General features: G+C 33.3%; 1 protein-coding gene across 1 annotated transcript in view; it reads right to left on the reverse strand.

Moving 5' to 3' along the window:
• LOC115874192 (hemicentin-1) overlaps positions 1-26,696 on the reverse strand; it is a 418,393-nt gene that overhangs the window by 196,439 nt on the left and 195,258 nt on the right. Inside the window, exon 6 of the mRNA XM_030889291.1 lies at positions 23,783-23,934. Within this exon, the coding sequence (XP_030745151.1) occupies positions 23,783-23,934 (152 nt within the window). The remainder of the gene's footprint in view (positions 1-23,782; positions 23,935-26,696) is intronic.

Here is a 26,696-nt window from a genome sequence, read left to right on the forward strand (position 1 = left end):
TCTAAAAAAAACATTGTTAGACTGCAAGGTCTGCTAGTAAACATTTTTAAGGTTAAGATATCAGGACACTATTTATTTAAACCAAAAACTCGTAATTATTATTAAACAATTAGTATTAAACACACACACCAACACCAAAAAGCACTAGAAGAAAAAACATCGGATATTAAAATCATATCCTAACTTTACCAAATAGAAGCTGACTACGTTTTCCAAAACCCAAAAAATTAAAACTCTACGAATTTTATAACCTAATTAAGGCGATGCACAATCATACACACTTCTAGCATACATCAAGTAAACGGACGGGAGATATTAACTCTAGTTAACTGACATTAACAACGAATAGACGAAATAGAATAAATTATGAAAATAACAGAACCAAAGGAGCAAAACCGAATATTATATTTAGTTTTCGTGTTTTAGTAAAACTAAGGGATGCGAGCATTTAAGAGTTTGTTGTTTTTTCTACACAGCATCTAATTAGCTGAGCTGAATAATATGCTTGGCAAGCAAAAATTCTATTCGCAGTAATCTTTATTTTCTTGAAAGCATGTTTAGGCTATTATCTGCTGTCGGAGAAGGTTTTTACTGACATTTAACTTATGATGTTTCTGTCATTCCATGTAACATAATTCCACTGTATATGATATACAAGTTCTTTTCTTATACAGACCAATGTATCAAAATTTTCAAAATTAGTTATTTTTGCAACTTGTATTTTATTAATTCTAAATATAACATTTATTTCTAATAAGATATAGATTATATTCCAATTCATTCCAAGTCATTGTCATGTTCAGTGCTAAAATTAAAACTAAAAGTATCTAAAAAAAAATTGTGGATACATTATAACTTTAACTGTCGGGATTCTCAATATTGTGACAAATGCTCTAACCTGGACACTTAAAATGGACATTAAAAGGAAACTACAGGTCGCACAACACTCAATGAAACAAAATATGCTGGGAATAACAAAAAAACGTAAAAGAATAGAGTGGATATGACCCAGATAATAGATGTCATTCACAGAACTGTAATACTTTAGTATGATGTCATCCACAGAGTCAAATCCCTCAAGTGGCAATGAGCAGGACACCTAGTAAGAAGGACGGACAATAGATGGACCACAAAAATTACAGACAGCATGGTACCCACGAGGAATTAAGAGACCTAGAAAATCACCTAACCTAAGATGGGACCATGATGTTAGGAAATTAGAACGGATAACTTAGGCACGTATAGCCGACAATAGACGACGATGGATTCAGCTACAAAGATAGTATCGAGATATGCGAGGGAAACTACACCATAATTGGAAATTGTTGAATAAGCTGAAAATGACGATGATGAAGCTCTAACGAGACAGTGCTCTATAAAACTCGATACTCATATATTCTGACAAAGTATTTGTATAAATAAATTCGAAGTATAAACAGTTAACAGTTATTAAACTTAAAACATATAAAATTAAAAACTTGTTCTATCCTGATCAAACAGAACTTAAACTTTTAGAGAATTTTGTTCTTTTCGCTATAAGCTATATTTTGTTAGGGTACATCTAGTTTACTATCTATAGCTGTATATTTTTCTTCAGATTTTCTTGAATTAGCAAGTTACTGTCTATCGTACTGCAAAACAGAATTTTCTTATAAGAAAATGGGTAAAATTAGATGCTTTTGCAACATATCATTTTATTCCTTATATATTTCCCTCTACAGGGTGTCATTGAAATGGGAAAAAAAATCGGGGAGTGATAGTACTCCTAAAAAGAGTAAAAAAAGTTCCTATAAGTATAGGGCGGAAAATGTATATTAAGGGAGTTAGGGGCACTGAAAGGGTGAATTTAAAAAACGGTTGTTTTAAAATTGTAGGCTTAAAGAACGAGATAAAATTTCGAAAAAAATCCTCTGCCATAAATTTTGACTCTAAATCAAATGGTGATACTGAAAAATTATTTAGAAAAGCGGAAAGGGTAGTTTTTGCTAGGGTGGGGGGTTGTTTCGTAAATAACTTTTTTGAGGTTATTTTTTTTTTCAACTTGGGACATTTTTTAAAAACTACATATTTTTTCCTAAAAAAAAGGTACTCTTGTTGCACATCGCCCAGAGCGATGGTTTTTGAGAAAATTGAAGGTAAAAGGTTTGCTATGACGGGTTACTAATTGGTTAATCAATATAAACTTACGAAAGTTATGGCGGTTCCAAAGTAACCAAGTAGTTATTAAATAATTAATTGGAAAATCAAAATTTCATGATTTTTAAAACATCTTATTACTTTAAAAATAAAATAATCTTTTTTGATTTTAAATAAATTTGGTTTTCTCAGTGCCGAATAATACTGAAGAGCAACTACGCCAATGCATTATTGATTGTTCCAATCAAATTCGGACAGCAACAAGGATATTCCACAGGGTACGCAGATCGTGGAGAAGAAGATCAGATGTCTACATTGAAATGAATGGTGGTCACTTTGAACATTTACTATGAATGAATTAAGGAATACATTATTTTAATAAGGAATTTTCGTAACTGGATTATTTCGTTTTTTAAAGCAATAAGATGTTTTAAAAATCATGAAATTTTGATTTTTCAATTAATTATTTGATAACTACTTAGTTACTTTTGAACCGCCATAACTTTCATAAGTTTATGTTGATTAACCAGTTAGCAACACATCAGAGCAAACTCTTTGTCTTCAATTTTCTCGAAAACCATCGCTCTGGGCGATGTGCAACAAGAGTATCTTTTTTGTAGGAAAAAGTACTTAGTTTGCAAAAAATAACCCACGTTGCAAAAAAAAATAACCTCAAAAAACTTATTCACGAAACAACACCCTACCCTTGCAGAAACTACCCTTTCCGCTTTTCCAAATAATTTTTCAGTATCACCATTTGATTTAGGGTCAAAATTTATGGCAGAGGATTTTTTTTCGAAATTTTATCTCGTTCTTTAAGCCTACAATTTTAAAACAACCGTTTTTTAAATTTACCCTTTCAGTGCCCCTAACTCCCTTAATATGCATTTTCCGCCCTATACTTTTTAGGGGTACTATCACCCACCGATTTTTTTATACCATTTCAATGAGACCCTGTATATAAATCTATCTTGCTATATTTTCTGCTAAATATCATATTATTCATTTACAATAAATTGAAGTTTGTGTTTATAAGCTAGGTACGTCGCGGAGGTATACAAATATACGACATTAATCATACACCAAGTAAATGTACCAGCAAGAAATTAACACTAGTTAGTCAATAGTAATAACAAAGAGACAAAACAGAATAAAATATCAAAATAAGAGAACCAAACAAACAAAACCGAGCGGACATAGCACTTATTTTGTTTTCGGGCTTTAGTAATACTACGGGATGCGGGCTTTTAAAAGTTTACCACTCTTCCTACACAACAACATCTAATCAGCCAAGCTGAATAATACGCTTGATGAGTTTTGTTCTTTTTATTATAATTTTTATTTTGTTGAGAGAATATTAAAGCTGCCGTCAGAGGTGGTTTTTATTTCTGACTTTTAACTACTGATGTTTGTGCCATTTTATGCAACATAATTCCACTGTATATGATATACCTTTTTTACAAAGATAAAAGTAAAATTTATTTGGGGTGGGGCTAGCTTTCACCCTTGCCATATATTTTTTTAATTTTTGTGAAACTTAAATATTCAAGCACTTAGCAAAACAGAGACACACAAAATTTCATTCAAATCGAAATAACGGTTCTAAAAATATCTGAAAAAATGTGTTTATTTTTGTAAGTTTGATGTCCTCTAACAGACAAACGAAGCACTTTCGTATAGAGGTAAATTGTGTCCAATGAACTTATTTTGATTCCAACAAAAACACCTACTAATTCTATGTCCACGGAATACTGGGACACCCTGTATAAAACTGAAAAATTGCTCTAACCTGACCAGGTAAGAATTATAAACCAGATAGGAATTAAATTCTGACTTATAACTACATCAAATTAATGGACCAAAAAAAAATTAACCCCAATTTACTAGCAGTAACTATATAACCCTTAATAAAAGGACATAATAGAACAAAATATGAAAATAAGCGAACAAGGTTAGCAAAACCAAGCGGACCTTGCGCTTGTTTTGTTTTCGGGTTTTAGTACAATTACGAGATGCGCGCTTTTAAAAGTTTGGCGCTCTTTCTGCACAACAATATCTAATCAGCCGAGCTGAATAATATGCTTGGGCGAGTTTTGTTCTCTTTGCGGTGAGCTTTATTTTGTCGAGGGCGTATTTAGGCTGCTATCGTGTGAGCGTAAAAGTCGCTTTCGTGCAGTGGTGTAAAATTGTTTCCGCTTTGTCTAAAATGTACTAGATATAAATATAATCTAGGTTAATAAGGTTTAATGTGGTAAAATCTTGCACTGTGTAGTATTTATATGTTTCTAATAACTCGATATAAAATTAGACAAAAAAATAGAGAAATAGTTTTTAGTTTTATCTGAAATAAATTATCCCGAGTGCGTCTCAAAAGTGGCTCACCCCTATAACTTTTTTATCTTTTCAGATAAAAAAAAAACGGAATTTAGTGTGTTAGTATGTGACATAAATTCGGATTGACTGATGTATTCAATTGTTTTTGGTCACTTCCTGTTTCACCGGAAATGACTAAAACGTTTGATTTTTAACACCATCAGTATGTTCTTACTTTATTCGATAGAAAATAGCATCCTTAATAGAATGACATATCATATGTCAACTTTTGACATTCTGCCTTAATAAAAAATCGTATTTTAAAATTCAATCTAGAGTGCCATGGCTATGTTAAAAACACTAATTCTTAATCAAGGAGTCTTGGAAATATAGATTTGATCGTCTAATGTTTTTAGTGCCTTGTCCTAGCCAGTTAGAAAATGCTCAAATCGTATTTTTAATCATATCTCAATTATTTCAAATGGAACGAGGGTGGCTCATTACCATGTTTGGGACAAGCATTTTTTTACGAATAGTTTGATACCACACATTTGGTATTTCGAGTCAAATTTGCGTTCCGAACCGCAAGTTATAATTTCAAATAAACCATATGCGAAAATGTCAAAAGTTGACATATGATATGTCATTCTATTCGGAGTGTTATTTTCTATTGAATAAAGTAAAAAAATACCGGGGGTGCCATTTCAAAATCAAAAGTTGTAGTCATTTACGGTGAAACAAGTAGCCGAAAACAATTGAATACGTCAATCAGTCCTAATTTATGTTATATACTAACATACCAAATCTCATTTTTTTAACTAAAAAAAAATAAAAAAGTTATGGGGGTGAGCCACTTTTGAGACGCACCCGATATAGTACTGGAATAGTAAGAAATACAGACAGACTTAAAAGGCAATATTTACTTAGATCCTACGGCAAAAACGTTACAGCAATTACAAGAAATGCTGAACATATATTATACCTGGGCATACCAGGCTTTGGGCCTTAAGCTGAATATCGATAAAACTAAAATTATGTGCACTCCCCCGGTAATCATAACAGTGCTATAAAAATCGGAGAAGAACTATTGGAATATGTAGAGGAATTCAATACTACCGCAGTTTGATTTCGGAGAAGGTCAATATCGACTCTGAAATTCAACACAGAATAAGCAGCGCCTCAAGAGCATTCTGGAAATTAAAAGACAGTGTTTTCTACAATTATGACTTGAGCACAAAGACGAAACTTGCAGTATACCAAGCATTAATAAACCCCAACATTTTATATGGAAGCAAAACGTAAGTGCCGTACAGCCGGCTCACGAACGCGTTAAACAAGTTACAACAGAGACACCTTAGACAACCGTTAAGAATCGAATGGTACCACCGTATCTCAAACGTGTCAGTCCTAGAAAAAGCTAGCTGCGAGAGCGCTGAACCCATGACTACTAAATCCCGCTTAGGATGGGCCCGTCACGTATGCAGGATGCAAGCAAACCGCCTACCCAAAATATTTTCTTTATGGTGAGCTTGTAGAGAGTAAGATGAAACCGGGTGGACTCAAAAGATACCAGTATATTTTCCATGAAAACTTAAAGGGGACTAAAATGCAGAATGAATGGGAAGAAGCAGCTCACAATAGAACTCAATGGAGAAGAATTGTAAACTCAGTTAACAGCGACAAACAAAAAGTAAAGAGGCAACAAAGCAATAAGATTTTTGTAAGATTTTTATGTCCGGAGTGCGGTAGGCAGATAACATCACGTATCGGGTTTTTTAGTCACAGAAAAGCTCATGAAAGAAGACGCTTTGCGTAACCATCTTCTGATGCGTGTCAAATACTCGTCAGCGAGCAATTGCATTAGTAGCATCTATTTAGAATATTATATTAAATAAATTGGTTTAAGATGACAGATTTTCAATAATGAAACGGAAATTTTTCTATGTACCACTCCCAAATTTTTGTATGTGTCCCTAACCTAACACCTAATTCTAAAAAGATTATTAATTATTTTTTTAATAAGCTTTTCTTTAAATGCTCTAATTTGAAGGAAATAACTCTATGCTTAATATATGACTCGTCAAATTGTTTTCTTTTCAATAACCTCAGTTGATATAACTAAAATATTGATTTATAGTTATATCAACTGAAGATATAGAACAAAAAACACTAAATGACAAAGAACCAATCTGAAACAAAAAAAAATAAAAAACAAAATTAAATATAGTCAATTAATGTAGCTTGGGAACGAAGCGACTGTTTTGTTTTTGGGCCCTTGTAAAGGTAGGAAATCGTAGTAATAGTAGCTTTTTAAAAGTTTCCTGCCGTTTTCAGCGTAACAATATCTAATCAGCCGAGCTGCATAATCCAGCTGGTATGTTCCTCTATTTTTGCGACAAGCTTTGTTGCCTTGCGGGGCATATTAAGGCAGCGAACTAGCATATCTGCGAACAGTACATGGTGGAATTTGCTAAGTGTAAAAGTTTTATACATAATACATTCAGAGACAACGAAAGAGTTGAAAATTTAGTTAAACCCAGTCTTAAAATGTTATGACTTTAATCCTGTAAAAAACTGTATAAATAACCTAAAAACAAAAACCGGCAAATACAACCATTTAAAAATTAAAACAAGCGAGAAATTATAAAAACATATTAGGAAAACATACTTTTGTGTATATTAACAATGAGCTAAATAATTTTAAAAAATTTATACTTAAAATAATGTTTTTTTAATAAAGATTTTGTTAAAAGGCAAAAATCATTTTTTTATCATCGTTACTACCGCTTAAATATTTCTGTACTATATACAGAGTGATTCAAAAGTCTCAGACTAATTAAAAAGGAAAACAGCTGGAAAGTAATACCAGGAAGTACTAAAAAATCAGTAAGTACAAATTTTTAATTATTTATGAACTAATATAATACTACTGTTTATTTATTTACTAGTAATACCAAGAGAGTCGAAAAGTAAGAATGTTGGCCGGTAAGATCCAAAACAGAATGGTTATGACATATTTGTTACGTTGTAACAGTCCAAATTTAGCTTTAACTAGGTTTAAAAAAATATATACCAATTTTACTTACAAGTTGGATCAAACTCTTAAAATTAAAATTTTCAAGTGGAGATTGAGACATGAAACAGTTTTGCTGTTGGATAAAATTTTATATAGCACTCGCGTGTTATATATATAAGTCACTGGAGAAAATTAGCCCTAAAACATTTCCCAGCGTGACTTATATGTAAGATAAAACACTAGTACCATAAATAACTATTTCTGAATAGAATAACATATCATGTGTCAACTTTTGACAATATTATTAATTATAAATATGTTATTATATATAGTTAGTATTTAAATAAAAAATATATCTTAAAAGCGGATTTCTATCAAACATTTTTTTATTATGTTAATAGATTATATTAAAACAAAAATATCTAGACTTTAAAAAAAAATTATTCTGTTTATTCGGCTAGTTCGTCGGCAATCCTTTTAATTTTAATATCAAAGAACCTCTATTTGGAGGTAAGCCTAGTGTTAAAATTTTGAATATTTTATACACTCAAACAAGTCTGTATTTAATGAACTCACCCTAAAGATATGTTTTACAATTAAACGTTCCTTTTATATACGAATGCGGTTTAAACCGTTTATTTAGAACTCTAGTCGTTTCGCATTCGGAGAGAGCGCGTTTTCAAATATTTCAACTGAAATGGATTTAAACGGTATTTAATAGTATACATACGTAAATATAATGGTACACGGAACCAAAGTGGCTCGTAATCCCTCGGGTGATTAAGTAATAAATATAGTTCGCAATGGGGATTTAAGGAGGCAAGTTTTATTTACGAAAATATAAGGTTTAATTCTGATTTGTCTGATTCTTTCTTTGTGTTTGAATTACATAGTTTATTTCTTATGACTTTTATTATTTAGAAGAATATAAAATAGAGAAGAATCGTGTTTATTGGGAAGGCTTAAAAAAAACAAATATACTTCGGGCTATGTTTCGCGACTTTATAAATACTTCTTCAGGCATTTGAAGAAAAGCATATTTAACTTACCCAAACATTTTGTATTGAAAATGTTTATAAAATTGGTCCATTCCATGGCACCTCTCTAACCGCTTAAAACACAACACACAAGAAACACGATATAAACAAATAAACTCTGTTGTCACTTTGATGTGGTAGTAATTGCTGTATAATTTTTCAAGTTTAGTCAAAAAATAGACTGATTTTATTCATTAATGCTAATTTCCTCTACTTGTTTCCCGCGTATCAGGTACTCTTAAGAGCCTCAATGAGTAGTTCATACATGTAACCTTGTCGGTATTGTGGCGAATATTCAAGTGGAATGATGAGGAGTATGTCTTTCAGTAAGTAATTAGATAAACCAGTCAAATTTTTTATAAAATTATATGTCAACGAGTGTTACGATATAAAATATAAATAAAAAGTATTAGTAAATAATTCAATAGAAAAAGAAGTATATATACATACAATTCAGAAGTTCACTTGAATGAGTACCGTTGAACATTGGATAATTCTAAATGAGTTAAAGTTGGTCATGGTCGATTAGAGATACACAAACTTCTTGAAAAAGCAATAAGACGCCAAATCAGCAATAAGACGACATGATAAAATACATATTATCAGTATAAAGAAAGGAACCAAGCAGGGTGACAAATTTCACCACAACTTCTACCGCTGATTCTGGAGGGAGTTGTCTAAGAGTTAAATTGGACGAAACAAGGAATTGTCATTAACAGCGAAAACTTAAATCACTTTAGTAGCTATTTTCAAAATCAAAATTAGTATTAAACTGATTTTATTATTTTATTAGTAGTGAACTGACTATATTTAAATTTATAGCATTTTTACTTTTTTTCCATAGCAACTATTAAAATTGCCTTATATCTATCAAAAATAGTAGATAAAATAGTACTTTAACCGCAAGGGTAGATTAAATGATACTTTAACAGCGAGTATAGTTTAAAAACTTTATTTCTTCTCGCACGTTTTTTAATTGCTTCTATTTTTGAAAATTTTTGTATTCCTTTTCATAAGTTATTCGGGATTTAAATGGGAGTAGTTTGGATATGGCGTCTCAGCCTGAATATCTATTGGTAATTTACTGATTTCGTTTTGAGCCATTTCTGGCTCCAATTCAATCAGCAATCGACAAGAAAGAGAATTAAAAAATATTGACTCAAAACTGACAACTAAAAAGACAGCTTTATTTATTTGTCAAATTACATAGAAACCTAGGAAAGTCTACTAGGGGGCGCACGGAGTACTGAGGTCTGGCAAACAACCCGACAAATGAAAACCAATCAAACGGACAAGCTCTTGAATAAAATTGATATAGAAAAATGGCGCAAATACTATGCAGAATTACTAACAGAAAGCCGACCAGAATTCCAATCTGCAGAAGAGGAAGACAACCTTGCGGGCACTTTAACGATCAGCGAAAGAGAAGTACATCTAAGTCTCAAAAAAATGAAAAATGGACGGTCACCAGGTCCTGATAACATTGCAGTAGAATTGTTAAAGTGTGGGACCGAGAAATTGCGCTGGCGCCTGGCAGAGCTGTTCAACCAGTGCTGTCTGCAAAATAAACTACCCCAAGAATTGAGAGCGGCTCATATAGTGTCTATTTTTAAAAAGGGAAATCGCAACGACCCCGGTTATTATAGAGGCCTGAGCATTAACAGTTCAGTGAGCAGGCTTTTTGGAAAAGTTCTGCAGGGTAAGCTCAGGGATAATATTGGTGACAAAATCTCGGAAGATCAAAACGGATTCACACCGGGGAAATCTTGCACAGATAACCTCTTTGTCCTACAGCAGGTGATGGAAAAAAAGATAGCAGTAGATCAAGAAGTCCATCTAGCGTTTATTGATTTGGAGAAAGCGTACGACTCTATTCCTCGCAACAAGATATGGGAAGCCTTGAATATTTTAGAAGTAGATAGACCCCTACTTAAGATAATAAAAGAGCTCTATAAAGAAAATAAAGCGTACGTTAAGATAGGACACAGGCTTTCCAATCCAATAAATACGACAAAAGGGTTGCGACAAGGATCCAGTTATCACCTCTAATCTTCAATGCTTACGTTGAAGTAGCCCTTAGGGAATGGAAGACGAGATGCCAAGGCATGGGAATACCCATTGGGGAAGATACACTGTTTACTCTGAGCTTTGCAGACGATCAGGTCGTGATTGCGCAGGACTCTTTCGATCTGGAGTTCATGACTAAGAGGCTTTACCAAGAATATAACAAATGGGGACTTCAGGTTAGTCTAAAAATGACAGAATACTTAGCTGTCAATTCCAACGCTTGTTTTGTAGTCTTCATAGATGATAACGTCCAGATTCAACAAGTAGACAAATTTAAATACCTGGGTGCTACTATCAACAACGACGGTTTGGGCAAAGAAGAAATTCAAACCCGAATTCAGAAGAGCAAACAAGTTATTGGTTGTCTTAATAGCCTCTGGTGGGACCGAAACTTGTCTGCAACAACTAAAAAGAGACTTGGACGAACATTGGTGGAGTCAGTTCTTTGCTATGGTTCAGAGCTATGGTCTTTGAGTGCAGATACGAAGCGCAAAATCCAAGTTGTTGAAATGGACTATCTTAGAAGGAGCGCTAGGATGGAAAAAAAGACAAACATCGAGGTCAGGCGTATCATGAATGCATCGGAGGAGACAGTGCTAGATCGAATTGCAAAATCCAGCTTAAAGTGGTTTGGACATGTTCTACGTATGCCGGAGAACAGGTGGCCAAGAAAAGTTTTTCAATGGACTCCCCAGGGTAGAAGAAAGAGAGGCAGACCTAGAAAATCCTGGAACGGAACGGTTAAGGAAGCAATGGAAGCTCGTAACCTAGAAGCTGATGATGCACTAAATCGAGACCTGTGGCGTAGGGTAACGGGAAGGCAGCAATAGGCTGTAATTTAACAAAATTTAAAACTAATTATATAAAGATAAAAAAAAGATAGAAAGTTTCTAGCCACACAAATCTATTTCCAAGAAAATATTTATATTTTCTCGAATTTTAAGCTACACTGTACTCTTTACTACACTTACGAGCTGCCATTACTCGCTGGCGAGTATTTGACACGCATCAGAACGCCAACCCAGCACAATTTATTTTTTCTACTCGTAATAAATTCCTTCAAATAATAATTTCTGAATATTTTTTTAAAACGTAACTTGCTATGGAAAAAATATTGTTTTATGCACGACGATAAAATTGCATTATCGTCTAACGAAATTAATTCACGAGCGATGAAATCGTAAGACCGAATCTTTTCGGTCGACGATAAAATACCATTTTATCGTCTTGTATAAAAAAATAATTATTACTTAATTTACCTGTTTTTAATAAACCACACTACCAGCTCTGCCAAATAGGACAAGTAGTTCTTCAAAGGAACGCTTATCAGGAAGATTCCTATTTGAATATCTGTGGCCAAGGAGCAATTTCCTCACAAAATTAAATCACTAGTAACATATCCATTCGTCCCTCCGCGCGCCGCAGCGTCGCGGCGGCATATACTGCTTTATTTTTCTCGATAAAATAATGAATACTTATTAAACTATTATCGGAAAAATTTAAGTAAACTGTTATAAATTTAAATAATAATGTCCATAAACTAATGTCAATTTTAAAAATAGTTACTAACTGTCACTAGAAAATTGTCATGGTGACACCAGCTATTGATTGCCATTTTATTGAAAAATCTCTTTTTGTTCAAAATAGAGCTAGATAGGTATAGTAAACAATAACATAGTTTGAAAGAGCATTTAAATCTACTTCGATCTATTTTAAAAAATACAATGTGTTGCATTTGAAATAACGAAGATTTTATGTAAAATATATACTTAAAATCGATCAGCAATTTTTTGTACCCCTGTATAAATATTAATATAAGGAAACAATAAAATATTTCAATAAAGTTTATTTCTCTATCTTTAAACTCAGCGCAATAATTCTGAAAAGTAATGTACAGGGTGTTGATAATGTATTCTATTTTAGCATGCATATTTAAATATCTTTAAATATCTCAAAAATCAAAGTTTTTAAACATATTTAATCCTGATAATAAATACCTTTTTTGGGCCCAAGAATTCAAAAATGAAATAAAATACCGGATGTTCCATAAGAAAAAATATAACTTTGGTACGGATCTTAGTTCTGTATATTTCAAAATAATTTACCTATAAAATATTTTGTTTCTACATATGTATTTCCGTTTTCGTATAATCAACCGACAAACAACCTGTGTACAATTAAAGATACCATTCGCTATATTATGCTGTAAAAAATCGCTAACTCTATAAATCCAGGTTAGTTCCCAACTTCCATTTCTTATTATCGGCCTCTCCTTCGATAAGTTAATAACTAATAAACAGGTTACCTTACTCCGTCCGTCCATTAGCCCGGCTCCGGTGGCCTGGCTGACGGTTGCACTGCTTAATGGTCAGTAATTTAGTTCACGAACAAAACTTCGGCACGGCCGCCTGCGGACGTTAACACAATTTCAACTTGGTTTTATCTCGGCGGAAGTTAAAATAGTATCTCTTTAAGGGAACCAATTTGGGCTAATTGTAAAGCAGGATTGTTCGGTGTTGGTATGGTATTAAATATTAACGTTCTTTCACTCTCGAATTAGGTGTTTTTGGATATGCCTTGTTGGGTTCTGTTTCTGTAATTCTGTTCTTTTGTTTTACACTTTGAACTTTTTTTCAGTAATAGACATTTTTTTTTTCATAATATATTGTTGTTCTACCGTATGATCGAACAAAAACGAGGTCAGTGACGTCTGGGGAATGGTAATCGATGATAATTTTATCGATATCAATCTCTAGACGAGATTTACTAAAAACTGACACATAATTTAACAAAATTTAAAACTAATTATATAAAGATAAAAAAAAGATAGAAAGTTTCTAGCCACACAAATCTATTTCCAAGAAAATATTTATATTTTCTCGAATTTTAAGCTACACTGTACTCTTTACTACACTTACGAGCTGCCATTACTCGCTGGCGAGTATTTGACACGCATCAGAAGATGGTCGCGCAGGGCGTTTTTTTTTCATGAGCTTTTCTGTGACTGAGAAGCCCGATACGTGTTGTTATATGTCTACCGCACTCCGGATATTCAAAAATCTCATTGCTTTGTTGCCTCTTTACTTTTTGGTTGGTGAGCTGCTTCTTCCCACTCTTTCTGCATCTTAATCCCCTTTAAGTTTTCTTGGAAAATATCTTTGTACCTTTTCAGTTGTCCACGCGGCCTCCTCTTACCGTCTACAAGCTCACCGTAAAGCAGAGATTTTGGTATGTAGTTTTCTTGCATTGTGCATACGTGACCAGCCCATCTTCAGCGAGATTTTATAATAATGACTTTAATAGACTCGTTAGCTTTTTCAAGGACCAATACGTTTGAGACATGATGGAACCATTTGATTCTTGAGAGTTGTATAAGAAACTGTTACAACTTCTTTAATGCGTTCATGTCTCGGCGGTACGGCACCCAGGTTTCGCTTCCATATAAACCCCGTCTTTTAATTTCCAGAATGCTCTTGAGTGGCCGCTAATCCTGAGCTGAATTTCAGAGTCGATATTGGCCCTTTCCGAAATCAAACTGCCGAGGTAATTGAATTCCGCTACATATTCCAATATTAGGTTGCTGTCTATACCAGTTATTCGCGAGGTTACTTCGTGATTTCTGAAGAAAGTTCTGGCCATGTTGCCATCGTTTGTTGTTCCATGTCCTTGTTTAACGACATCCAATATTATTCCTAGCTCATCTCTAAAGGCATTTTTAATTGCTCTCTTTCTTTCTTCTTTCAAGGTTTTGTTCTCTCCCTTTGCAGACCTTGACTTAAAATCTATATTGTATGCAATATGAAGGAGACATTCCATACATGTTATCCACAAATGAAGGGTTGAAAATCCATACTTATAAATATCTTCCCTTAAAGGTTTTTTATAAACATCCAAAAGATTATTCATTTCAGAAGGTTTGGTAAGACAAATAGGACAAGTGGATAAAGACGATGTTTCAGATATTATGGTGCGAATTTTGCCGTCCATCATAGTCAAATGAAGATCGTGCTTAATAATAATATTACATTGCAGTATGTTGGAATAAGATTTTCGATTGCTTTTTCAAGGACTAATACGTTTGAGACATGATGGAACCATTTGATTCTTGAGAGTTGTATAAGAAACTGTTACAACTTCTTTAATGCGTTTATGTGTCGGCGGTACGGCACCCAGGTTTCGCTCCCATATAAACTCCGTCTTTTAATTTCCAGAATGCTCTTGAGTCGCTGCTAATCCTGAGCTGAATTTCAGAGTCGATATTGGCCCTTTCCGAAATCAAGCTGCCGAGGTAATTGAATTCCGCTACATATTCCAATAGTTCTTCTCCGATTTTTATAGAATTGAAATTTTATAGAATCTTCTGGGGGAGTGCACACGATTTTAGTTTTATCGATTTTCAGCTTAAGGCCCAAAGCCTCCTATGCCCAGGTATATATGTTCAACATTTCTTGTAATTGCTGTAACGTTTTTGCAACTAGAGCGCAGTCATCAGCTTATTGAAGTTCTGTGATGAATTTTGTACGTGTTTTTGCCCTGATTCTTTTTATGATGAACAGACCGCCGCACACTGGTCAATTTTTACGAAAACATGGCATTAATTAGATAAGAAAAAATATTTAAGTAAAAAGTTATATATTTTACTTATTTGACCCAAAAACATTGTTACACGTGACAATAGAGCTAACAGTTATTCTATACAGTATACAGGGTGAGTTATTTATGTGTTTTAATAAAAAACAAACTTATTATATTTATAAAAATAATTTTTTAAAGCATTTTCTGCATTTTTGTGATTAAGATGGGGACATTATTGAAAAGAATTAAAGTAGGTAACATGAAAATTATAAAATTATGGGCAGCTTAAGACATTGCGATGGGGTTGCTGTAAAATATTTTAAAAGTTCAAAGAAATATACTTCCTTGAATAGTTAGCATTTAAGTACAGTTTGACAAATATAGGAAGAGACTTGGTGATAGCACCGGTCGCGCACACGATAGAGAGAGAACGCATTCGGCGGAAGAGAGATGCAGTTACGCTACGACAAATCTGATTAAAGCAAATTTGTGTGCTGTCCACTGCGCATCGAGGGGCGTCTCTTATTTTATATTTCTCACGTCTCTAGCTATACTTGTTAAGTTGTACAAGTATTAACGTATTAACTTACATAATTACAGGTTTTAACAAAGCTTTAATAACAATGAAATATAAACTAAATATATACAGGGTATGAGTGGAATAAAGAATGCTCGTCTGAACTTAGTTTCCGGTATGAAGATTCTTTCTCTTTTAATGCGTCACAGAATAATTTTGCTTTTGCTGGATCTTCGCTTAAAATTTTTATTAATTTAGATGCACTTGTTTCACCTTCTTGTCTATATCGCATAAGCTAATTCTTAAGAAGAAGCACTATTTCTCAAATGTGTCGTTTTAAATCGTTTTATTCGCTAACTACATTGTTGAAATTCGGTTTGTTTCCTACCCTTATTACCAGATTTCTTTGTAAAGCTTAATTTTACATTGAGCCAAGAGGTATTGTTTTCTAAAATATACTTCTAATTCTTTTAGCTGATTCCCATCTTGGTTTAAAACTACTAAAGATTCTGGAAAGGTTGACTTTACTTTCTTTGGGTAAATTCTTAAACCCGTCATTTCAGATATTTTGAACTGAAGCTCAACATATTTATTGTAAATATTCTTTTCATTAGCACTTTGAAATATTTCGAAGAGTTCGCCGTGGCTTAATACCAAGATGTGTTTATTTTCGTCTAAAAAAGTAGAAAGGAGAACCTATAAGAATATTACACACACCTTTATAAAAATTAATTTATTAGTTGGATAAAAGAGGCAAAATCAATTTTTAGTTGTTGTAGCGTTTATTAAACAACTACCACTGCGAACGGCAGCTTTTCATCGGAGAGCAGTCGTGGATAAGGTATTTCACTGGAGAGAAAACTAATCAATAACAATAAACAATAAAAATACAGATATTGGACGCCAGGCATGTACAGAGAAAGAAAACACAGTTGTATATTACTTAAAACTAATGACTATATTTATTCATGATGAATTCTGATGGTAAATAGCATTGTACAATTTTAATAATTATTATAGTGGTTATTTGTTGAGTAAAACTATGTATGTGAATAATATTAAATATGTTCTATGAAAAGACTATGAAAAAATACAATGCGTGTAACGTTATAGAAAATATAAAAAAAGTAGCATTACTTTATTTAAATTGTTAAATTTTATGCGGTGTTAAATCTGATATGTTGCAACCTGTAGATTCTAGAATCTATGTCTCGTTATTCATCTGTTAATATAGCGCAATAATAATATCTATAGAAAGTAATACTATTACAAGGGGTAATATAATGAAACCTAAAATCTAAATCACATTGTAACTACTGAATCGACATAAATGTTCTTAATAATCTAACCACTAAATATAGTCTGTACGATATTATTTAAAATGTACGTTACTGTTTAAGACTGAAAATATAGAAAATCTAAGACATAAAAACTAGAACGTAAATCTACACTTAGCTGTTCTTTATGTAATCTTGCTTCAAACAGTAGCAGCGTGAGGTGGTCTCGCATCTCTGTACTCAGCCATCCAACACAACCAAAGGGGCCAGAATGAGACACCATAAATTGGTACAGCCGTAACTAACTAGCTTACAGCTGGGAACGAAGCAGCATGGGACTCAAGCTACATCCACGCTGTGACACTTATATGTAAGAAAAAATCGTTCTTACTGGGGACACTCGTCCATAGGACATCCGTACATAAGATAATGTCCGTACATAGGACACTACCCGTACCTTGGACACAGTCCGTACCTTGGACACAGCCCGTACCTTGGACACAGTCCGTACCTTGGACACGTCCGTACCTTGGACACAGTCCGTACCTTGGACCCTAAAAATATGAAACTCTTGTTTAAAACCAAACAAGGTCTAATAAACAAAATAAACCTACCTCGAAATACTTCCGAGGGCTCAATAAATAATAAGCAACCTGTCTTTTCTTCCATGTGACATTCTGGAGGACAAAAGAAAAGGGATGCCAACGTGCCAGCAAAACACAAATACAAGTTTGGACATCCGTAACTCTACCCTAAAAATATTCAATAATAATATCGAATCTAAAAGGATAATATTTCATCTTTACCTATTGCTTTGAAATAGCAGCTGATTCAGATTATACAGCAAAATTTAAATAATCACCATTTCTAAAAGCTGGGATACAACAGAGCGTCAAAACAAAGTGAGGTTAAGCCCGGAGAGAGTTGACAGAAGCGATGTTGACAGCGCCTCCTCAGAGCGATAACAGGGTTGTGTCGAACGATAACAGGGTTGGCGACTAGGGAACGTAAAAATTACGCGTCAAATAAACTATCCGGCCTGAACGAGAGGGAATCCGGTGATGATAGGCCAGGCATCATATATTATATATAAAAAAGACATGTAACGAACTAAAAACGTTACATTGTAACACTAAAAAGTATTTTCAAAGAAAGGTGCAAATATGTGCAAGATTTTTTTGCACAGCCGTTACAAGAAGGCCTTGGTGTATATGAAAAAAAATATTCGATACTAAGATCTACAACGGAACATGAACAAAAAATTTGTCGAAAAACCGCTAGCAACAGGAAAGCGCATATTGTTTTTTCGCTGCTTCTAACTTCCATCAAAATTAATAAAAATAGTATATAAATACGTGAAGACTAACAACTTACCGGCCATATTATTATTCATAAAGAATCAAAACCAAAAAAATTAAAACAGGCGGAGTATTTTTTCGTAACACGGCAAAAAAGCTGCTATATTTGTTTAGTTATAGCATTTCCGTTTACTAAACTACAGTTTAGTTTTTACCTATTTTACAAAAAAGGTATTTAAAATAGTAGACGTTGCAACTTAACAGTAATCTACAATGATTAAAAATCTACAGTAAATAAAATTAATTTAACTATTTTTTTTTGTAGAAATTTAAAAATGCGAACTTGTAACTTATAAAGATACATAATGTGGATATAGTAGGAGAAGCAATATAGCATTTTTTCGAAGCACTATAAACAAATTTCCAGAAACTGAACAAGTGGCATTCAATATTTTCAGTATTTTCCGGAAAATGTCAAGAAAATCTTAAAATTTTCAACATTTTAGTTCGCAAACAAAACCTCATGGGCGTATTTCTGGGACACCCTAATGATGTGCAGAAAATATGCAGATAAATAATGTGCCCCAATAATATGCAGATAATAGTTTAGTTTTAATCATCAGCTGATTATGATAAAATCGTTAGCAAAAGGCGCGTCCAGTGTTAAAAGTAAAGTGTTTGGGTGTATTGAGGTGAATTAGTGTTTTATTTTGCTATTGTCACACGAAAGGGTCCGAGTCCCAACTGTAATACATAAAAAGACAAAAATATTTGGTTGTAAAGTTAGAAAAAATGTAACCTCAACCAAAAATATCAATTTTAATTATACATATTATAAAATTATAAATTTTAATATTGATTGGATACCAAAACGTGAATCTGCGTGGAACTACTAAACCACTGCAAATAACAATCGATCGGTATTAATTGAAACAAGCGCGTCCGAAGAAATTTCACAAATAATTAATTCAATTAGTATTATAGTACTGAGATCCCCAATTAATAAATACACACCGTCACGTTTCGGTATTGTTTTGCATAACTTGCTTGTTAGGCATAAACAAGCTTCTAATTAGTGGCAGCGTCGAATCGATCGTTCACATTTTAACGATAACGTTCTTTTATTTTTTTCCTGTTGTTATTTATTTTATTAGTAGATAATTTAATAATGAGAATATTTTTCAAAAAAATAGTTTGTTAGGAGATATTCTTATACATATATCTTTTTTTTCACAGTGGTGATGGTATGGTAAGGGTGACGGTAAAGTGCATCAGACTGCGGGAATTACCGTTGAATTTCACTACTGGCTATCGGAGGAAAAATTCTTGCAAAAATTATGTCAAACCGTCTGCACCCACATATAGAAAAATCCTTCCAGAATCGCAAACGGGTTTTCGCACCAACCGCGGCACCGTCGATTCCATATTTTCCATTCGCCAACTACAGGAAAAAGTAAAAGAGCAGCAGTCTAAACTTTATGTTACATACATAGATCTAACAAAAGCCTTCGACTCTGTGAACAGAGATGCGCTTTTGGCAATTATATTGTTCCATTGAGTACCCAACAGACTTCTTACAGTGTGTAAAAGCTTCCATAACAACAAGTCAAGAGTGTCACATCATAGATCACTGAGCGTTCCCTTCCAACAAATACAGGAGTTAGGCAGGCATGTGTCTTAGCGCCTCTCCTATTCAACATATTCATGGCAGCGCTCTCCATTATAGTGGATAGCAAACTGCAGGAGAGAGAATTGGGCATTAGATACAGATACTAGGGTGGTCTGATCAATATAAAAAGACTCAGGGCACAAAATTCATCACAGAATTTCAATACGTTGGTGACTGCGCTCTAGTTGCAAACACATTACAAGAATTACAATAAATGTTGAACTAATATACCTGGGCATACGAGGCTTTGGGCCTTAAGCTAAACATAGACAAAACCAAAATCATGTGCACTCCCCCGGAAGATCATAACAATGCTATAAAAATCGGAGAAGAACTGTTGGAATATGTGGCGGAATTCAATTACCTCGGCAGTTTGATTTCGGAAGAGGCCAATATTGACTCTAAATTTCAACACATGGTTAGCAGCGCCTCAAGAGCATTCTGAAAATTAAAAGACAGGGTTTTCTACAATCATGACTTGAGTACAAAAACGAAGCTTGCAGTGTACCGAGCAATTATAATCCTTACCATGTTATATGGGAGCGAAATCTGGGTGACGTACCGCCGACACATCAACGCATTAAACAAATTGCAACAGAAGCACCTTAGACAACTCTTAAGAATCCGGTGATTCCATCATGTCTCAAACGTATCGGTCCTTGAAAAAGCTAACTGCGATAGTAGTGGAGTCATGGTTACAAAATCCCGCTTAAGATGGGCTGGTCACGTATGCAGAATGCAAGAAAACCGCATAACAAAATTTCTCCTTTACGGTGAGCTTGTAGACGGTAAGAGAAGGCCGGGTGGACAACCGAAAAAGTACAAGGACATTTTTCACGAAAACTTAAAGGAGATTAACATGCAGAATGATTGGGAAGAAGTAGCTCACAATAGAACTTAATGGAGAAAAATTGTAAACTCAGTTAACAGCGACAACCAAAAAGTAAAGAGGCAACAAAGCAATTAGATTTTCGAATGTCCGGAGTGCTATAGGCAGATAACATCACGTATCGGGCTTTTCAGTCACAGAAAAGCTCATGAAAGAGAACGCCTTGCGTGACCATCTTCTGATGCGTGGCGAATACTCGTCAGCGAGTAATGGCAATACTGCCCAAAAATGGCAAAAGGCAGTAAGTGACAAATGGTGATACACTACATTTTTATTGATTACGCAGGAGCAGTAAGTGACCCAGCTTTCAAATAAACCGCCTTTTAAAAATTTCTACGCATTACCAAATAAAATAAGAATGCAAACAGCAGTATGTATGCTTTTTTTTATGTTATACTTAGTTAAACAGCAGTATGTGCTGGCTTTATTCAGATACTGCTCTTTGCCAACGTAACTGTACATCATGGTGTTGAATTAAGCATAAAATATATAGTCAATCTATATGACTTTAATGATTTTATTGATGCTGTACAAAATAATAATTCAAAAAAGATGAAAGTTTTATGCTTGGACAACAAGGATATTTTAGATTGGGAATCAGGCGACTCGAAATCGAAGAAAATTAATCGGCCTCTTCTGTGCGATGTATCTGTGATTCAGTTGAGAAGAAACTCACGTCATATGTTTTACAAAAATAGTTTGACAGACGAGCAATTTCAAGAATGTAATTTCTTAAAGCAAAAATTTCAGCTAAAAATCCCAGAAAATTGCTTGCCGGACCAAAAAGAATTCAAGCTGCCAAAAAAATGGAATTTTAGCAGAATTGGGACCTCTGATGCCAGAAAACCAGATTTTTTTTGGATAAAATTATCGGAAGCGGATGTTGATGATTTAATTACAACAGACTGAAATGTAACATATTTTTATTTACGAATAATTAGTTAATAAACGTTTTGAGATGAAAATTTTCATAAAAATTATTTCACTTACTGCTATTCTAATCAATTTTTTACATCAGAAATACTGGGACAGAAGGCAGTAAGTTATTTTTTTTTAATTAGAAAGTAAAATTTTTCATGAATATTATAGAATTTTTTTGTGTATTTTTAGACCCCAGTATCGCTTGATTGCATTATTATTACAGAAAGGCCATCCTTTCCCATTAAAATTCGATTTATTCAAATTCGTTTTTTTGTTACTTACTGCCTTTTGCCATTTTAAGGCAGAATAGTAATAGTAGTATAATAGTTCTCTAGAAACTTCTAATGCACGCTCAGCCTGGGACACCCTGTATACTGAGCTAGTTAAATTAATTTGAAGCGTTGAGCAAATTTAAATATTGTCAAGAGCAAGAATTTATGTATTTATCATTAAAATAAATCACCCAATATATTAAATAGAATATATTTCTATAAACATAATATTTGCAAAATAAAAATTAAACTATAACAAATTGACGTCAGACTAAGATCTGAAGGTGAACTTTGTTATAGTTTAATGATGCTGATTCTGCAAGTTTAAAAGTCGTCGTTCTCGCGCCATTGACCTTCAGCGCATATGATATTTAAATAATGCATGGAAATGAAAACAGAAAAACCCATGCAACTAGGAACACATGGATTATAGGCAAGGGTAGAAGCTGGTGTGTGCATTGCTTAGCTGATAGAAGCACCCCAAGAAAGTTCATTGGAAGATCCCAGCAGAAAATTTGCTCCCAACAGTACAAAGTGGTATCAAGATTTTTTTTTATTAATGTAAAGGGTTAAAGAGTACGAGAAATTAATTTAATTAATGTTTCAAGTTACAATCCCACTAAATATTATTTTCATTGTTTTATATCACTATATTACATTGCCTCTAAGAAATATTATTCTATATTAGTCTATTTTATGAGTATTAAGTTTTATTATTTTATATGTATAAAATAACACAACACAATTTTCATTTATTTATTGCATTATTATTATATTCACAGGTAATTTATTTTAATATCTATATTTTCTTTATATTTAACGCTGGGGACCAGCTTTTTCAGGACCGGGGGAAATGTCAAGAGCAAGAATTTATGTATTTATCATTAAAATAAATCACCCAATATATTAAATAGAATATATTTCTATAAACATAATATTTGCAAAATAAAAATTAAACTATAACAAGTTGACGTCAGACTAAGATCTGAAGGTGAACTTTGTTTAATTCTTATTGTTGTAAATATCAATATGTAGGAGAATTAAAAAGTAAAATGGGGGAGAGAGTTTTGGGGCTCTCGGGGAGAACGAATGAAGAAGTCATGCTGTTGAGTTGAGTTGAGTTCTCCAAGTATCATAATGACAGTAAAGTAAGTTTATATTTTTTATATATTTTCTCTAAGTATATTTTATTGGCCAAAAGATATTCTGCTTGACATTTCTCCTACCTAAACTAATGCATTTAATTCTTTAATAAATTTATATTTTGTTTTTATATATATTGATTGTTTTAATGATCTTCGATACCTAAAACGTCCCTAGCCGCAACCCTCTAAAACGGGGTCGCGACAATATATAAAGATAATGAAAATCCGAAATTCTTTTAGTTTCTTTATTGAATCATTGTATACCACATTCAAAGCTGTGCAGATGTTAATTTTTTCATCATAACACTTGAAGAAAACGTTATCTACGCAAATAGTTTTTTTTTATATTTCAATATAAATGCTTATTCAATTATATTAGAAAAATACATTCTTCACAGGTTTGTGGGTTTGAATGGTATATATCTTCAAAATTATAGAAGAATATAGATGACTGTAAATTTGTATAGTTTTCCTATGTTTACCTTAAACCCTTTTATTTTACTAAAGAACAGTTTCTAAGACACTGCAACAAGCTCCCGCTATATAAACACTTGGTTATTCCTGGAGGATGTATTATTTATCCGACGACTTGATATATTGGACAGGTAAAGTTATTGTAGTAACGTGTTCGCCGCTGCACGGCAACTTACCGTAACGACCGCGTTCCTGATGGGCCTTCCGTCAAGAAACCACGTCAGTTTGGCGGGCGGCGCCGAACCGGAAGTCTCGCATCTGACGTTCTTGGATTTGCCGCTGGATAGCAGATCGTTGGGGGTGACTATCTTCACCTTGTTCGGTTTCACTGAAATGAATAAATTAGATAGATAGTTTTATACATTATTAATAAATAATTAATATTTTTATTTAATTCAAACAAAGAAATAAACTGAGATGTTATGATTTTTTTGATCATAAAAGTGCGAGTGCAAAAGAAAATCACAAAGCAACTGGACATCCCTTCAATTCTTCAAGTCCAAATTCGTAAAATAACAAATAATTCCGTGGAAGATATCCTTGTATCTTTTGAGTTGTCCACCCGGCCTCCTCTTACCGTCTACAAGCTCACCGTAAAGCAGAGATTTTGGTATACGGTTTTATGTGATCTTAAGCGGGATTTTGTAATCATGAATTCAAAGTACTGTGATCAATTTTGTAGGTACGTGTTTTTGCCTCAGTCTTTTTATGTGGAATAGACCGCCGTCGTATTTGTATCTAATGCCTTGATATATAATTGATTAAATTAAATAAAATAAAATAATACTCTTTTAAAATATAGGTTCATTTATTTTAAAAACTTAAATAATGCATTTTTTATTTTAGAAAATAAGTATAAAATATATTATATTTTTATAAAATCTCATAACAAGGCAAATAAAATAAAAAAAATATATGCAGGGTATCCCATTTAAAAATAGCATTGTGAAAACCGCATCTATGTACTTCTACTCATAAGCGAGAAACCCTGTAAAACACCAGAAAATTGGACACCCTCTACATTATTGATGTCGAATTAATTCAATAAAGCAGTCGTGAAATTTATTTCACTCGATATTTTTATTATCTTGAATTTAACACCAAAAATACTGTTGTCATGACAACATTTTATACAATACCACAGACTAAAGCCTGTGACAATCGGTAATCAAAAAATATCCTTCACCATTTTGTCACATTTGTTTCTAACTTTTGTTCGGAACGCTCGTTTATTAATCACACTCAATAAAATTAAAATAAAAATAAAATTAATAAGTTATATATTTTACCTAATTTATTATTATTAAATATTATTAGTATTAGTCCAACGTACAGTTATTTCAAGTAAAAAAAATAATGGTATTTCAGATAATTACAAAAAAACTAATTTTAAAAAGCTTTAATCCTGTAACTAAAACTATGCATTTCCATATCCATGTTTATTGGAACTTTTTTTTATATTTTTTGATGAGGAATCAATGAGTACTTATATAAAACTTTCGCAAGTTGATAAATGTTGCTATTAGACTTGGATCAAGGCAAATTAATAAAATTGGGTTTATCTCATCAAGGAGGCAGAAACCGACAAAATATCGAGAGACAACTTTTAATCGACATTAAACCGCTTATACTATTTCGCTTACTAGAGAAGAAAAAGTCAGTGGCGTACATGCTTTTTTAGAAAATTATTCCAGTGATAACCCATTTTTTAGAAGAATTTAGAATGAGTGGGAGGGGGGTTAATCACTTCGACCTTACAGATCCATTGTGTCCCCCTTTCTTGAATCATAACTCATCATACAGTCCCAGGGCTTTGACAAAAGCCAGTATCTGGGACGGTTTTATAGAGGGTAGTTCTCCATCTCCAATATCAGTCGTACCAAAATTCATGGCACGAATGGTTGTCGTCTCGGCGCACTCAGTGATGAGGTGTACTGGTGTTTCACCATCTTCCCACAGAATCTGCATTCGCCGTTTCTTCTTAGTTTCAATCTACTGAGGTGTTCATTGAGGAGACAGTGTCCTGTTAAAAACCCCGTGACAATCCGGAAGATTGTTCTTACTCAGACCCAGGAAGATCTGTGATTTTTCTTGATCATAAGCCCTCAGAAACTTCTTCGAGTGTCCTAGACCATTGCAAGATTTCCATTCCAGGTTGCGGATGGAATCTTCCAAGTTCTTGAGTTCCGCCTTGAGTTGGTTACCACTTGGAAAGCAGAACGGTTCTGGTCCAGTTAGTGGAGTGTTCGTTCCTTTCCTAGCTAGATTATTTGCTTTTTCATTGCCTTCTATCCCTTGGTGAGCAGGCACCCAGTGTAGGAGGACTTTGTTTTCTTTGCCTAATTTATTCAGCTTCTCTATGCATTCTTTGACCAATTTCGAATTGATTGATACTGAGTTGATCGCCTTTAATGCTGCTTGACTATCAGATAAGATGGCTATTTCTTGTTTAGTTAAGAAGTGATAACCCATATGCACGTCTCTGGTGCATATGTCAACACTTTTTTAGCTTTAAAATATGTAATTTATACATTTATAGTAACTTTTACCCTCAAAATTTCTTTCGAAATGCCAAAAGCACTTGGAAGAAATTTATAATAAATCGAAAAAATATTAAGACTTTAACATCCTGTAGCTACGAAACAAAGCAGAATCGGACCTATTTTGATATGAAAAATAAATCTTATTTTTATGTGAGGAATCTCGCCACGAGAGATGGCACATGTTTTTTGAAACACCCTGTATAGTTTTCTATAGATCGTTATACGTTCCTATTTTCTTGAACTATAAGCAATAAAAAGCACTCATGCGTCAAGGGGTTTGTCGCAATAAGTAGCAAAAATAGTTATTTTTTATACAAAACGATAATGCAATTTTATCGTCGTGTATTAAACAATATTTTTTCCATAACGAGTTACGTTTTAAAAAATATTCAGAAATTATTATTTCAAGGAATTTATTACGAGTAGAAAAAATATTGTACTGGGTTGGCGTTGCGTTGGTTTCTATGTAATTAGACAAATAAATAAAGCTGTCTCTTTAGTTAGTCAGTTTTAAGTCAATATTTTTTAACACTCTTTCGTGTCGATT

Source organism: Sitophilus oryzae, unplaced genomic scaffold, assembly GCF_002938485.1.
Source record: "Sitophilus oryzae breed Bouriz unplaced genomic scaffold, Soryzae_2.0 scaffold_1241_pilon_pilon, whole genome shotgun sequence".
Lineage (NCBI taxonomy): Eukaryota > Metazoa > Arthropoda > Insecta > Coleoptera > Curculionidae > Sitophilus > Sitophilus oryzae.